Genomic DNA, 16,546 nt, shown 5'->3' with positions numbered 1-16,546 from the left:
TTTGTAGGGTTGTGAAAATTAATTGATCTCCATGTGTTTAAAATGTATAGCACAGTGTAGGGCACATATGTGATGTTAACACATACAGCTTCTTTCCTTCAATAAAAAAAAGAATGTGTTCTCTTTCTAGAAGCGGTTATTTTTAGAAATATTCAGAAAAGAAATTATTCATTGGTCTTTCTTAGAAAAACCATTATTGATGGTACTTTTCTCTAATAAGCAATGACACCTTTTCTCCAAAAGTTCAACCAATTAAAAGAGGTATACATTTCAGAATAAAGGGATTGCAAATATACCTTTATTTAAACTACTGTAAACAACCCCTTGCATCCTGGGAGACTTTTCAAGAAAGGAAGGAAGGAAGGAAGGGAAGGGAAGGAAGAAATCCAACCTGGAAAAGACCACTTAAAGTCATCAAAAGAAAAGAAAAAACAATCATAGCTTTTACCTCCATTTTACAGACAAGATAACTGAGGCACAGTTTCAGATTCTGTCTCCCCCCAGCACTGTCCCCCACTCAAGCTCTGCCTCCCTCTCTCTCGAAAATAAAGAAACATTAAAAACATTTAAAAAAAAAGATGACTGAGTGTCATTAGGGCTCAGTCACGGAAGATCACAGATTTACCAAGTACGGGCGGAGGCTCTCCATTTCCCGTTTTGTGACGTTCCGCCTCGCCGGTCCTCCTGACAACAGTCAACCCACTGCACTTACACTGGTCCTGGGAACCCCTGAAGCTCTTCTTTTACCGTTTTACTCCTGCATGGATCACAGTCTCCGCTAACCTATTTCTGTCTGCACTTAGATGGAGAGGTCCCTGGAATTGGCCAACATGACTAGAGTCCAGGAGTTTGTCCTGCTGGGTTTGTCCACAAGGCTGGGCATAAGAATTGGCCTGTTTGCCGTCTTCCTGACCCTCTACCTGCTGACCCTCCTGGAGAACACGCTCATCATCTACCTCATCTGCAGTCACATCGAACTCCACAAGCCCATGTATTTCTTCCTGGGCAACCTGAGCTGCCTGGAGATGTGCTACGTGTCCGTGACCGTGCCCAGCCTGCTCGTGGGGCTGGGCTCCAGTCCATGCCACGTGCCCTTCACAGTGTGCATGACACAGCTTTTTTTATTCATAGCTCTCATTAGTACCAAATGCACCCTCCTGGCCTCCATGGCCTATGACCGCTATGTGGCCATCTGCCGCCCACTCCACTACCCACTGCTCATGCGGCCCCAGGTCTGCCTGGGCTTAGCCTTGTCCTCATGGCTTGGGGGGCTGCTGGTCTCGGTGGCCAAGACAACGTGCATTGCCAGCCTGTCCTACTGTGGCCCCAATGTCCTCAACCACTTCTTCTGTGATGTCTCCCCTCTGCTCAACCTGTCCTGCACTAACGTGGCCCTGACAGAACTGGTGGTCTTCCTTTCTGCCATTGTCATCTTCTGTGGATCATTGCTGGTTGCTCTGGCCTCCTATGTGGCCATTGGAAGGGCCGTGCTCCGCATGCCATCAGTTGCCACCCGCCGCAAAGCCCTCTCCACTTGCGCCTCCCACCTGGTAGTGGTGGGCATCTTCTATGGAGTGGTCCTCTTCATGTATTCCCGCCCCAGCCACATCGGTTCCACAGACCTCAGCAAGGTGCTGTCTGTCATCTACACGGTGGTCACACCCATGTGCAGCCCTGTCATCTACTGCCTGCGGAACAGGGAGGTCCACACGGTGCTGCAGAAGACTCTCCACTCACCCCGGGTCTCTTCAGCAAGAACACACTTTGCCCACTCCTAATTTTATTTTTTTTTAACAGAACATAGTGATGGTCACCAGAAGGGAGATGGGTGAGCATGGGTTAAATAGTGTATGAAAGCATACACTTGTCGTGATGAGCCCTGGGTGATATAAGGAAGTTGAACCACTATATTACCCACCTGAAACTAATATTACACTGTATGTTAAACAACTGGAATTTAAAGAAAAGCTTAAAAATAATAATAAAATAAAATGACTTCCATGTTTCCAATGACTTTTGCTTCACCATATAATCGGCTTTGGTTAATGGAATGTGGACCAAATTGAGAGTTCTGAACTGATGTCTAAAGATGCACTGACTGTTTCCACTGCCTTCTTGCCATTTGCCTTGAGAAGAACATCTCCTGGCTCTGGGATAAGAGGCCGGTAGTACAGACCTAAGCCTGCCTCGCAGCCTGAAGCAGAACACCACCAGTCAACCATAGATCCAGAAGCCAGAAAAAAAAGTATACTATTGAAGCCACTGAAAAAAATTTTGGGATTGCTTGTTATACAGCAGTATTGTAGCAATAACTAATACAGCATCATATTGGTTAGGTGATGGGTATCACCCGAAACATAGTCGCTTAAACAGATACAACAAATTTCTCATCAATGTAGTGGCCCTGATTTGGAATTCATAAGACAGCCCAAAATGGCAAGGAAGCAGAGTTCCCCTCTCCTGTTGTTCTGTCATTCTCAGCGTGATGCATCATGTCAGGGTGCAAGACGGCTGCTCCAGTTCCAGCCATCATGCTTGTATTCCAACCAGAAGAGAAGTGGAGCCAAGGAAGTACAGGGAAGTGTCTTTCCCTTAAAAAGCATACCTAAAACTTTGCTGTTGACATTTGTCCAGTACATACTCCTATGACCTTGTGGAGGGACAAGAGAAGAGCTGGGAAATATTTTTTCTGGATTTCCAGCTGAGATTTTGTGGATGTATTACCGAAGGAAGAAGGAAGGACTGATGTTGGTAGATGACCACAACTTTGTCACACGTATCTCCCTCACAGTGTGGCTGTAAGGCTTAGAACGTGACACATCTATATAAAAGTTTGCATAGGGTCTGGAATTCAGCAAATTCTCTATAGGCAGTAGGTATTATGATAGTCATAAATCTTTGGCAATATGGAGATGGATAAGACATTACCTTTCTTCTGTGCATTGTTCTCTTATATATTTGACCAAAGTCACTGAGCAGCTAACACGGACCAGGCACTGTTCTGAGCACCAGCACTGAGTAAGACCAGTGGGTCCATGGTTCTGCAGCACTCCCGTTCTGCTCCCCGTATGTTCACCTAGTGTGAAGCCAGCTCCACAGAGGAACCAGAACAGAATGGGATCTTGAGTTACCAGTGAAGGAGGTTCATCTCTGTCTTATGGACACAAAACACAGAAATTAAAGTGATTTTTTAGGGGCACCTGGGTGGTGCAGTTGGTTAAGCGTCCAACTTCAGCTCAAGTCATGATCTCATAGTTTGTGAGTTCAGACCCCACATCGGGCTCTGTGCTAACAGCTCAGAGCCTGGAGCCTGCTTCCGATTCTGTGTCTCCCTCTCTCTCTGCCCCTTCCTCACTTATTCTCTCTCTCTCTCTCTCTCTCTCTCTCTCTCTCTCTCTCTCTCTCTCTCTCTCCCTCTCTCTCTCTCTCTCTCAAAAACAAATAAACATTAAAATTTTTTTGAAAAAAAAAACAGTGATTTTTTAATTGAAAATTACATCTTTAGAGTGAGCTTGGGTGGCTGTCAGCTAAGCATCTGACTTGATTTCCTCTCAGGTCATGGTCTCACAGTTCATGAGTTTAAGCTCTACATCAGGCTCTGCACTAACAGCACAGAATCTGCTTGGGATTCTCTGTCTCCCTCTCTCTCTGCCCCTCCTCCTCTCTTACTGTCTCTGTGTCTCTCAAAATAAATAGGTAAACTTAAGAAAAGTACATCTTTATTACAAAAGCAATACAGACTTATCACCAAAAATGGATGAAACACTACAAAATGAAAATGAAAGCAAACTCTTCTTAAATTCCTCCACATAGTGGCAATCCTTATGGACATTTTATAGTATTGGTTTTCCAGTTATTCCCTGTCTACATATAGACACACACTGCATTTGATCATGAAAACGCAATTGTACTCTAATGGGTAAATAATGTGTGGTATATCCATACAATGGGATATTACTCAGCCTTAAGAAGGAATGAAGTATTGATAGATGCTACATCATGGATAAGCCTTGAAACTATTACACCAAGTGAAAGAAGACACACAAAAGGCCACATATTATATCATTTCACTTACATGAAATGTCCAACACAGGCAAATCCATAGAAGACTCACAGGTTTTTAAGGCTGGTGGGCTGGGCTTTGGGAGCAACTTCTACTGTGTACGGGAGTTTTTTGGGAGTGATGCAAATGTTGTAGAATTAGATGGTGGTGATGGTTGCACAACTTTGTGAATATACTAAACCCCACTGAACAGCACATTTTTAACGGGTGATTGTATGGCATGTGAGTTATATCTCAATAAAAATGTAAAATATTGGGAGGCACCTGGGTGGCTCAGTCAATTAAGCACCTGACTTTTGCTCAGATCATGATCTCACAGTTTGTGAGTTCAAGTCCTGCATCAGATTCTGTGCTGATAGCGCGAGCCTGCTTCAGGCTCTGTGTCGTCTCCCTCTTTCTCTGCTCCTCTCCTGCTTGCACTGTGTCTCTCTTTGTGTCTCAAAAAATAAGTTAAAGAAAAATGAAGAGTGTTGATAACTTGAGATCTCCCTCATGCCCTGTTGGCTGGTCAGCTTCGGGACTGCTGCAAGGTTCTGTGGAATGCTGCCTGGACCTCCCTGTTCCGCAGGCAGTAGATGACGGGGTTGCACATGGGCGTGACCACCGTGTAGATGACAGACAGCACCTTGTTGAGGTCCATGGCTTCTATGCGACTGGGACGGGCGTAGATGAAGAGAGTGGCTGCATAGAAGATGCCCACCACTGCCAGGTGGGAGGCGCAAGTGGAGAGGGCTTTGCGGCGGGCGGCGGCTGATGGCATGCGGAGCACAGCTCTCCCGATGGCCACATAGGAGGCAATGGCCACAAGGAGGGAACCCCAGAGGATGACGATGGCAGAGATGAAGTCCACCAGCTCCGTCAGGGCCACATGGGTGCAAGACAGGTTGAGCAGAGGGGAGACATCACAGAAGAAGTGGTTGAGGACATTGGGGCCACAGTAGGACAGGCTGGCGATGCATGATGTCTTGGCCACCGAGACCAGCAGCCCCCCAAGCCATGAGGACAAGGCTAAGCCCAGGCAGACCTGGGGCCGCATGAGCAGTGGGTAGTGGAGTGGGCGGCAGATGGCCACGTAACGGTCATAGGCCATGGAGGCCAGGAGGGTGCACTCCGTGCAGATGAGGGAAATGAAGAAGAAAAGTTGTGTCATGCAGGCTGTGAAAGGCACATGGCAATGTCCAGTCCACAGCCCCACGAGCAGGCTGGGCATGGTCACAGACACGTAGCACATCTCCAGGCAGCTCAGGTTGCCCAGGAAGAAATACATGGGCTTGTGGAGTTCGATGTGTCTGCAGATGAGGTAGATGATGAGCGTGTTTTCCAGGAGGGTCAGCAGGTAGAGGGTCAGGAAGACGGCAAACAGGACATCCTTTATGCCCAGCCTTGTGGACAAACCCAGCAAGACAAACTCCTGGACTCTGGTCACATTGGCCAACTCTAGTGACCTCTCCATCTTAGAACAAAATACATCAACAAAATAGTTTGCACATCTTTCTCAATACACCTGCCTTACCCTACATCCAAGCTGTTACATCTGCTGAGTAAATGAAATAACCTTGTGTCGGTTCCTCTGCCTCCATCCCTGCTCCATCTCCATCAGCAGCTACCGGGGTCTTCGAAACCGCAGATCATATGGAGGTGGCCCTCTGCTTAATGCCCTTGACACACTCCCCATTATCCTTAGAATAAGCATCATATGGCCTATCATGGCCCTCAAGCCCCCAATTTTCTGATCCTTGCTGACTGCTTCAAGTTTAACTCATGTCACAGCACCTTTTCTCACATCCACTGGAGCCCCACGGGTGCCCTTTCACTCCTGCAGATGCTCCAAGGTCCTTCCAGCCTCAAAGAATTCCCACATGACGTTTCTCCTTCCTAGAAGAGTCTTCTCCCCGTTCTTGTGTCTCCCATTTCTGGGACTCCTTGACATTCTTGGCATGAGTTTTTCAATGTCATATCCTCAGAAAGTTCCCTATCCAACCCTGTGTCATTATTCTTTATCCCTGCGACCCATTACTTCCCCCCAGAGAGGTTGTTATTAATTTTATTTATTTAAAAAATGTTTTAATGTTTTTATTTATTTTTGAGAGAGAGAGAGACAGCATGAGCAGGGGAATTTCCGCAAGAGAGGGAGACACAGAATCCGAAGACAGGCATCAGGCTCTGAGCTAGCTGTCAGTACAGAGCCTGATGCGGGGCTTGAACCCACAAACTGTGAGATCATGACCTGAGCCAAAGCCGGACACTCAACTGACTGAGCCACCCAGATGCCCCTAATTTTATTTATTTTAAATTATTTTCGCAAACTGGAGGTGGGTGGGGGATGGGTGAAACAGGAAAGGGGATGAGGGAGTGCCCCTGCTGTGATGAGTACAGAAGCTGATGTATGGAAGCCTTGAGTCACTGCATTGTACACATGAAACTAATATGATACTGTATGTTAATGCTGGGATTAAAATGAATGAATGAGGAGCGCCTTTTAGCTAAATCCTAAAATATCTGTCCTGGCTGGCTCCGATGCGCCTTCTGCCATCCAAATGCTATTTTTTTAATGTTTATTTATCTTTGAAGGAGCAGGGGAGGGGCAGAGAGAGAGGGAGACACAGAATCGGAAGCAGGCTCCAGACTCTGAGCGGTCAGCACAGAGTCCGACGCGGGGCTCGAACTCACGAGCTGTGAGATCATGACCTGAGCTGAAGTTGGACCCCCAACTGACTGAGCCAGCCAGACGCCCCCCCAAATACTATTAATGCTTATTTATTTGTTATTTCTGAAACAGACAGTCAGAGAGAGCATGTGGGAGGGGCAGAGAGAGGGAGAGAGAGAATCCTAAGCAGACTTCGTACTGTTAGTATGGAACCCAGTGTGGGGCTTGATCTCATAAACTGTGAGATCATGACCTGAGCTTAAATCAAGAGTCAGTTACATAACCAACTGAGCCACCCAGGAAGCCCCCAAATACTATTTATTAAGCACACATTTTATGCTCCCGGACTTTAATCTACAAGGATATGTGTAATAGCGCTTGGCATATAAGTAATTTTTTTTTCTTTCAGGAAAATTGCTTTGGGTATTTTTGGATAATTAAAACATAATTTAAGGTAATGATTTGCTCAATCTGACCACAATTTTAGGTAACAGATTAATAAATGTCTCTAGAATTTCTGGCAATAGAGAGATTCTGCAGTTTACAGTGGACACACATAAAATGTGATAGAGATACCATATTTTGGCCTGACTTACTGAATTAGACTTAAAGATAGACATTGTGGCAAAATACTAGTAAATATACATACAATTGCTTTTAGTTAGCACTTGAATGTAGCACGGTTTCCTCTAAGCTTCCAAGCCAGGAGCAGAGTTTAAAACTATGTCAGGTTTGTTCATTGTGTTTATTAACTTATAGGAAGTTTGAATAAATCTTAGGGGCCATTATCACTTAACTAATATTGTATCTGGGGCCTTTCAAATTAAAATTATACCTGAATGAAGTCATTTGCATACATAAAAGACATGTGTGTACACTGACTTTCCCCTTGTTTTATTTTCTTCTGTTTATTTTTCATAGCAACTGAAAATTATCTATGTATTTCATTTTAGCCTGTCTTCTTTTTTTTAAGTTTATTTATTTGTTTTGAGAGAGATAGACAGAGAAAGAACATGCATGTGAGCTGCAGAAGGGCAGAGAGAGAGAGAGAGAGAGAGAATTCCAACTAGGCTCTGCAATGTCAGTGCAGAGCTGGGTGTGGGGCTCAATCCCATGAACCATGAGATCATGACCTGAGCCGAAATCAAGAATCTGTCTGAGCCACCCAGTCGCCCCTAGCTTGCCTTTCTATAATAGAGCTGATCCATATGTAAATAGCTGATTTGGACCATGATTTATTTATAAGGGTCACTGCAATATTTTAGAAAACATAACCCCTCATATACATTAGACATCCACCCAGAAAGCCCAGGCTATGGTGGAGGGCACTTGGGGGGAAGAGCACTGGGTGTTGTATGGAAAACAATTTGACAATAAAATATTATGAAAAATAAAAATAAAAATAAAAATAAAAATAAAATAAGAAGTATTCACTCTAAAAAAAAATGAAGAAGTGACAATCCACCATTTCTTTCAGGCAATTTAATATTTTGAGTAAGATTTTTTAATAAATAGCAAAGATGTTTTTAATAAAAGGGAAAGTTCTATACAAATGAATTATTACTTTGGATAAAGTTGGATTAATCCTTTTCTTAAGGTGCCATTTAAAAACAATTCTAGAGGGGCTCCTGGGAGGCTCAGTCAGTTGAGCATCTGACCCTTGAGTTCAGCTCGGGTCATGATCTCTCAGTTCGTGAGTTCAAGCCCCATGTCAGGCTCTGTGCTGACAGTGTGGAGCCTGCTTGGGATTCTCTCTTTCTCTCTCTCTCTCTCTCTGCCCCTCCCCTGATCATGCACACGCTCTCTCAGTAAATAAATAAACTTAAAAAAATTAAAAATTAAAAATAAATAAATAAAAACAATTCTACAGTGAACTTCAGTGCTTCTCCTGGATATTTTGTGGTAGAGAACAATGTTTATCTACATATTCTGGATTCTTCTATTGATCTGATGACATTTATTGATGAAATTTACCACCATTGATTAGAGAAGGGGTTCAGGTATGCCAATTTTCTAGAAAAAACAATGGAAGTTTGATGTCTGATTTTCTATAGAGGGAGCTCTATCCTGCCCACCCCCCAAAATTTCTTATTATAAAGACAGAGACAGCATTTCTTGCATATGTGTTACATCCAGGTTGGGTCCTTTTTAAAAAATAATTTTTAGGGCACCTGGGTGTCACAGTTGGCTAAGCGTCCGACTTCGGTTCAGGTCATGATCTCACAGTTCGTGGGTTCAAGCCCCAAGTCGGGCTCTGTGCTGACAGCTCAGAGCCTGGAGCCTGCTTCCAAGTCTGTATGTCCCTCTCTCTCTGCCCCTCCCCTGCTCATGATCTGTCTCTCTCTGCCTTTCAAAAATAAATAAATGTGTTGAATACTGAAAATGAACTGAGGGTTGAAGGGGGAGGGGGAGGGGGGTGGTGATGGAGGAGGGCACTTGTGGGGATGAGCACTGGGTGTTGTATGGAAACCAATTTGACAATAAGCCATTTTAAAAAATAAAAAAATAGAAAAAATGTTAAAAAATTTTTAAAATAATTTTTAATGTTTATTTCTTTTTTAGAGAGAGACAAAGTGCAAGGAGGGGAGGGGCAGAGCGAGACAGAGATGCAGAATCTAAAGCAGTCTCCAGGCTCTGAGCTGTCAGCACAGAGCCCATCGTGGGGCTTGAACTCATGAACTGCGAGACCATGACCCAAGCAAGTTGGACACTTCACCGACTGAGCCTCCCAGGCGCCCCAGGTCGGGGCCCTTTAACAAACGATTTCATTCATTGCTCAATACCCTGCAAAGCAGGTGTCATTTTCCTTGTTGTTAAAGATAAAGAAATGGAGTTTCCCAGAGGCTACGAGGAGGAGGTGAGGACACTGGGATTTTTTTCAAACCAGTCCTGTCCGGTCTTGGCACCCAGCAGGGCCTTTTACAAAACGTGCCCTCAGTCTGTTGGGGAGCCGGCTGTGTCCCATTCTGCCACAAAGCCGTCCTGGCCCCGCCTCGCCCTCCATCTGTCCGGGCTGCGCAGCACGGACGACGCTTACTCGAGTACTCCTCTGCCTTCTTCCTTTCACAGGGGTCTTCTCTGCAATGAAACGGGCGCGTCTTTGAATCCTAGCATTCCACTCCCTCCCTAAGAGCCCGTCACTTAACCTCTCTGAGCCCTCGCTGGCTCACAGATAAACCCTAGCTTCTGAGTGCAGAGTGAACACTGGGATTTACCATAATCCCCATTTTTCAACGTCTACCAGCTGCCAAATGTTGTGTCAGGAGATCTTGGTTCCTATTTTTCCCTCCTCACAACAGTGAGAAGTAATCACCAATGCTCCCATCATGCAGATGTGGAAACTAAGGACCGCTGAGTCCGCTGGTTTCCCCAAAGCCTCCCAACAGCAGGGAGTAGAACATGGATTCAAGTGCCCCAGCGCGGCTGACCCCATCACTCATTATTTTCTTCTCTATCTCTTGGGATTTGGGGTGAAATGTTCATTTTATTTGTTTTTTTTAAAATATGTTGGCCAAAGAAGAAAAGAAAATTAGGCTTCTAGTCTAGGAAGGGAATGTTAGGACAGAAAGGGCCATTTGAAGGTACCAGTGTGACATCCTTGTCTCCTGCAGGAGGAAGCTGGAAATACCTGGGCAGGTGCAAGGGCTGTGGTTGGTACTGCGGTCACGTAGTTCAAGAGGACCTGAGTCCCCAGATACCAGATGCCACGCGGCCACAGCCAGACAGTGCTGGGGCCCTGCACGGACACTAGAAGCTGGGTCTTATCTCGTTATGCCAGGCACCTGGTGAGGTAAGCTGTTGTCTGGCTCTGCTTTACTGATGGAGAATCAGAGGTGTAAAACTATAAGGGTTTTCTCAAGTACCTTGGCAAATGCCGGAGCGGGCGCTCAGGGTAGGTTGGCACGCTGGGGCCACATTGCACAGCTCCCTCACCACCCTGGGGCTCGGTTCCCCCTACGACACTTCTAACCTCAGAGCCGAGTAGATGCGGCAGTGAGGCGAACATGGGCAGTGCTCAGCTGAAGCCTGTTTGCTCCAGGCCAGCGGTGCTTGGAACTGAGCCCAGGCCCGGAGCAAGCACATTACGGCTGCCCACAGTGTCCCACTCCCAAGGAGGCTCGGTGGTCCTGGGTACGACTCTCCAGACAGGCCCCGTTAGCCCTGGGCGGTGGACCGCCTCCTGGTGCTAAACACGAACGCCTCCACTGGTCTCTTCCGTCTGTGCCCTCCGCCATCGGATTTGTCTCCTCCACGACTCACTTTCTCTCTGCTCCTGCATCTGTTACTCGTCCCCTCTTTGTCCCTACACCAGACTCCCTTCTGCTGTGAAGTAGCCGTGAGTCCCACATCATAGCCAGTCACCTTAGATGCCGAGAGGTTTTGTTTATTGTTTTCATTTTTGTCTTCTGTGTATTTTACATACAATCCAATCAATTTAACTTCAAAGGTCACTTGGGAATTCTTCAGCCCAGAAGCAGAGTGCCCAGCGACTATTTGGGGGTTTTGTTTCCTCCCATAAACATTTATCCAGCATCAGCAAGGCACTGGGCACTGTGCTGGGCATGGTGGGGTTAAGGGGATGAACATAATATGCCCCGTCCAGAGGGGTTTTCTGTCTGAGTCTTTATTATCGGTGCAACTTGCCTAAGTTACTTAGCCTGTCTGGCACTCAATCTCCTTTTATGAAAAAAAAGATAGATGTCATTATCTTCATCTCAAAGTATGTGATAACATTTCCACTATTACATAAGGGTCAGAGAGAAGAAAAACATCGTATGATTCCACCTGTATGTGGGATCTAAAAGCCAAACGAACAAACAAGCAAAAAGCAGAAGCAGACCTATAAATACAGAAAACACACTGGTGGTTGTCAGGAGGAAAGAGCTGGGGGAGGGGTGGCCAAGAGGGCTGACGGGGAGAGGGAGGCACAGACTTCCAGCTGTGGAATAAGTACCTCGTGGGAGTAAATGGCACGGCGTAGGGAATATCATCAATGACCTCGGGACAGCATTGAGTGGTGGCTGATGGAAGCTACACTTGTGACACAGCACTCGGTGCAGAGATGCTGAATCACTATGTTGTACACTTGACTCTAACGTAACATTCCCTGTCAACTATACTCAGATAAAAAGTATTGGCTGGGTGGCTCAGTGGATGGAGCGTGTGGCTCTTGATCTCGTGGTTGTGGTTTCGAGCTCCAGCTTGGATGTAGAGATTACTTAAAAATGAAAGGTTGGGGCGCCTGGGGGGCTCAGTCAGTTAGGCATCTGACTTTGACTCGGGTCATGATCTCACAGTTTGTGGGCTCGAGCCCACACCGGGCTCTGTGCTGACAGCTCAGAGCCTGGAGCCTGTCTTCAGATTCTGTGTCTCCCTCTCTCTCTGCCCTTCCCCCTTCTTGTGCTCTGTCTCGGTCTCTTAAAAATAAATTAACATTGGGGTGCCTGGGTGGCTCAGTCAGTTAAACGTCTGACTTCAGCTCAGGTCATGATCTCATAGTCCGTGGGTTTGAGCCCCGCATCAGGCTCTGTGCTGACAGCTCGGAGCCTGGAGTCTGCTTCAGATTCTGCGTCTCCCTCTCTCTCTGATTCTCCCCTGCTCACTCTCTGTCTCTGTCTTTCAAAATAAAATAAAAGACATACATTTTTTAAATTAACATTAAAAAATTTAAATAAACAGTAAGAGTCAGATAGACCCGGCTCTGGATGCTAGGCCTTCTCCTTAATAGCTATGAGACTTTGCACAAGTTACATGTCTTACTGGAACTTCAGTTTCCACGCATGCACGCTGGGAATGAATTTAGTTCATACCGCAGGGTGCCCTGTGCCCTGTGCCATGTCTCTGGCACATGATAAATAACAAATGTTAGCTATTCCTCTTACTAAGTAACATGCCATGCCAGTATAGTACCATCTTTAAGATACACACATTTCATTAATCTGGGTTGTCGCCAGTCTGTGAGTGAAGTGTCATGCTTTGCATTTTGCGCAGAAGGAATTAAAACTAGGAGAGGCAACGAAACTGGCCGCGGAGGTCACACAGGCAGGCAGTGGCATGTCCAGCAACCAAGCCTGACTCTGTCTTATTCTGAGGCCGGCGATCATTCCTCTAGACTGTGCCGTCTGTCTGTGTGAAAGCACACATTTGAATGTGTGCAGGGACGCTATCCTTTGTTCTGACCTCCAAACTGGATTTCAGGGCTCACCTGTTGGCCTCATCCATCCTCGCTAGGGGAAGCAATCAGCGGGGAGGTGGCAAACAGCAGGCAGGGTAGGGGTTTGATGACAGAGTACCCACTCTTAGAAGGAAGGACTAAGAAAATCTCACATGGAATCTGACATTTCAACCGAGCCTTGAAGGAGAAGTAGAATTCTGAGTTAGAAAATGGGCAGTGGGCACTCTGGGAAGAAAAAAAACTATGCCAGAAAATACATCAAGGCGTGCGGAGCGCCTAGGAGGCTCAGTTGGTTAAGCATCAGACTTCAGCTCAGGCCGTGATCTGACGCTTTGTGGGTTTGAGCCCCGCGTTGGGCTCTGTGCTGTCAGCTCAGAGACTGGAGCCTGCTTCTGATTGTGTGTCTCCTTCTCTCTCTCTCTCTCTCTCTCTGCCCCTCCCTCGGTCATGTTCTGTCTCTATCTCTCTCCCTGTCAAAAATAAATTTAAAATTTTTTTGGTTAAAAAAAAAGACATCAAGGGTGTGACCCCACTTTGATCAAAGTCACCAGCAGTTGGGAGCTTTCCGACTTCCACCCCAGCCAACCCTTTCCAATCGTCCCCGAGAGACAAAATTCAGCCTGGAGAATCACACAGACCTGGACTCCAGCTCTTGATCCAGCCCATGTGAAGTCAAGCCTGTTCTAACCGACCCTCAGTTTCTCCATCTGTACAACACGCCTACACCCTCATTGGAAGATTCTCAGGACAGCTGACAGAGATCAGCACAGCGCGGGGTGCAGAGCCGCTGCCCCTGAAGTACCACTGCCGTCATGTTGCTATTTCCTTCCCGTTGTCCCCTCCCCCCAAGACCTGTCCCGTCCCCTTACCAGAACGGCTCAACGCGGGTGGGCGTTATCTAGTCTTCTTCCCTCCGTAGGGTCTCTGGCCAGTGGTCAGATGATCTGGGCATCCACTCGGGGACAGAATTTTCAGGAATCAGTGGAGGATGTCTCCTTGAACTCCCACTGTCCCGGAAGGGGCTCTACCTCAATGGGCCCACTTGGCACCTTCACCCACCGCCCACTCTGACGGGCTCCTGTCTGGGTTCTGCCAGCTTGCATCTGTGCTCACAGCCAGCAAGCAGAAAGGCCGGTTTAAACTACAGCTGGGGATCTTGAGACCTCTCTGTCCCTAATCTCTGGGGAGTTACAGACCAGATGAGATTTATTTTCTCAGTCTCTGTTGGGTTTGAGGGAAGAGGGCAAAGTACCCTACGTTGGGGATTCATCTGTAGGACACATCACTAACCAGACATTGACACCCTACTGTGTGCTGGCACGTGCTCCATATGCTGGGAACACAAAATCAAATCAGACTTCATTTCTGCTTCTGAGATCTGGGGTACAGGGGAGTGTGGAACTCCATGAAGGCCAGAAACGGGGGAGCAGAGAGGGGGGAGATTAGTCTAGTGTGCGGACTTACAGGAGACATTCAGAAGAATGCGCTGGCAGAGCTGAAGGTTCGGAGGGTCTTCTAGAATTATCTTCACTCAGCAGTCAAGAAACATTCCATATGTACACTGGGTGCATGCTAGGTCATATGTAAGGATTTAAAAAATATTTTTAAAATTTATTTCAAAACAATTTAATAAAATAAAATTTATTTGAGAGGGGAGGGACAGAGAGAGAGAGACAGAGAATCCAAAGCAGGCTTCACACTCAGCACAGAGCCCAATGCAGGGCTCGATCTCACGACCCTGGGATCACAACCTAAACTGAAATCAAGAGTTGGATGCTTAACTGACTGAGCCTCCCAGGTGCCCCCATTAGGTTAAAAAAAAAAAAGCCTCATGGTGCCTGACTGTTTTGGTCAGAAGAGTGACTCTTGATCTCAGGGTGGTGAGTTCAAGCCCCAAGCTGGTGTAGAGATTACTTTTAAAAATATAATAATTAATTAATTAAAAATTTAAAAGCACTCCTCTTTTTGTCTCCTGTATGAATTTAGAATTTCTTAGTATAGTGTTTCAGGCCCTGGGTTTTATGTGTCCAGGCAAGACTTGCTGCTTCATTGGCTGTGAACTCCCCCTGCCCCACATGTGGATCACCACGTTCCCTCTGTGCCTTCGCTTATTCTGATCCCTCTGCCTGCAGTACCCTTCCCTGTCTCCGTTCTTCCTGTAGAAAATATGACTCATCCTCCGAGATTGAATTATTTGGAAAAGCTGTCGCTAGCTTTATTTATCACTGACTCCAACCTCCCGTTTATCTTTATGGATTTTTAAATGGGTAAAGTACACATAACATGAAATTCATCATCTTATCCCCACACATCAGTGCACAATTCTGTGGCACTAAGTGCATTCACGCTACTGTGCAACCGTCCCCACCATCCATCTCCAGAACGCTTTCCCTCTTGCAAAGCTGAAATTCTGCACCCACTGTGCACTGACCCCCGTTTCCCTCCACCTCCCAGACCCATGCACCCAACGTCCGCTGTCTGTGTCTGTATCTCTGACTACTCTGGGCCGCTTGTGTACGCGGAATTATGCAGAATTAGTCTTTGTCGTGACTGGCGCATCTCACTTAGCGTGAGGTCCCTCCCTTCATCTAGCTTGCGGTGAGAGCCAGATTCCATTCCTCTTCAAGGGGCGATGGTACTTCTGAGAGTGCAGACGTCACACTTTGCTTATCCATTCATCTCTTCCTGAACGCTCACACCCACGTTCACGGCAACCTTATCCACAGTAGCAAAAAATAAAAAAATTTTTAAAATGGGCAAAGGAGGGACAGCCAGGTGCAAATTATTATTTGCTATTGTGATAAGGCTGCTGTGAATGTGGGTGTACGAGTATCTCTTTGAGATTCTGTTTTCAATTTTTCTTCAACCCCAACTCCCTTTTACAGTGCTACCTGGGGGTAGTTGGATGCCTTTAAAAAATATTTTTAATGTTTATTTTTTGAAAGAGATATACAGACAGAGACAGAGCACGAGGGGGAGGGGGAGAAATAGATAGGAGACAGGGAATCTGAAGCAGGCTCCAGGTTCTGAGCTGTTAGCACAGAGCCTGACACTGGGCTCGAACTCACGAACTGTGAGATCATGATCTGAGCCGAAGTCAGACGCTTAACCGACTGAGCCACCCAGGCACCCTTGGATGCCTTTAGCTCAGCGGCCTGTGGGGCTGGTCCCAGACCTAGCTGGAGCTCACGGACATGGGAGGGGCTTCCGGTATCTGATGGGTTCCGATGAGGGGAATTGATGGTGGCTGTTGTCTGAGCTGAAGCTCAGCTCAGCAAGTTGAGTCAAGAAAATGGGTCTGTCTTCTGGGCGTGTGTGATTTTTTTTTATTTGAGCATAAGTGATAGTGTTACACTAGTTGTGATGTACCCCATGGTGAGTGGACAAGTGCGCACACTGTGCAATGCGCACCACAAGTGTGGCTACGTGGCTAATCCCGTGCCGCTGCCCACGTGCCTTGCGCTGTGCTTTTTACCCCATGACTTTCTTTCCATGGCTGGAAGCCCGTAGCTCTGACTCCCCTTCGCCCCTCTTGCTCAACCCCTCACCCCCCATCTCTCTGGCAACCACCAGTTTATTTGCTGTATTTATAGGTCTGATTCTGCTTTTTGTTCATTTATTCATTTGGGTTTTTTTAACTCCACATATGAGCGAAATCATG

The 16,546-nt window shown here is 46.5% G+C and overlaps 2 protein-coding genes across 2 annotated transcripts; one reads left to right on the top strand and one right to left on the bottom strand.

The window, feature by feature from the left end:
* Positions 1–803: 803 nt before the first annotated feature.
* On the top strand, positions 804–1,778 carry LOC115280050 (olfactory receptor 5-like). The gene has a single exon (XM_029924693.1). It carries the CDS (start codon positions 804–806, stop codon positions 1,776–1,778), a length of 975 nt encoding a protein of 324 aa, XP_029780553.1.
* A 2,793-nt stretch (positions 1,779–4,571) lies between these two features.
* LOC115279916 (olfactory receptor 5) lies at positions 4,572–5,516 on the bottom strand. Its single transcript, XM_029924415.1, has one exon. The coding sequence runs from the start codon at positions 5,514–5,516 to the stop codon at positions 4,572–4,574; it is 945 nt and encodes a 314-aa protein (XP_029780275.1).
* Positions 5,517–16,546: the final 11,030 nt, after the last annotated feature.

The sequence above is a fragment of the Suricata suricatta genome, chromosome 16, assembly GCF_006229205.1.
Source record: "Suricata suricatta isolate VVHF042 chromosome 16, meerkat_22Aug2017_6uvM2_HiC, whole genome shotgun sequence".
Taxonomy (NCBI): domain Eukaryota; kingdom Metazoa; phylum Chordata; class Mammalia; order Carnivora; family Herpestidae; genus Suricata; species Suricata suricatta.
This window is presented reverse-complemented; position numbering and strand designations above follow the sequence as displayed.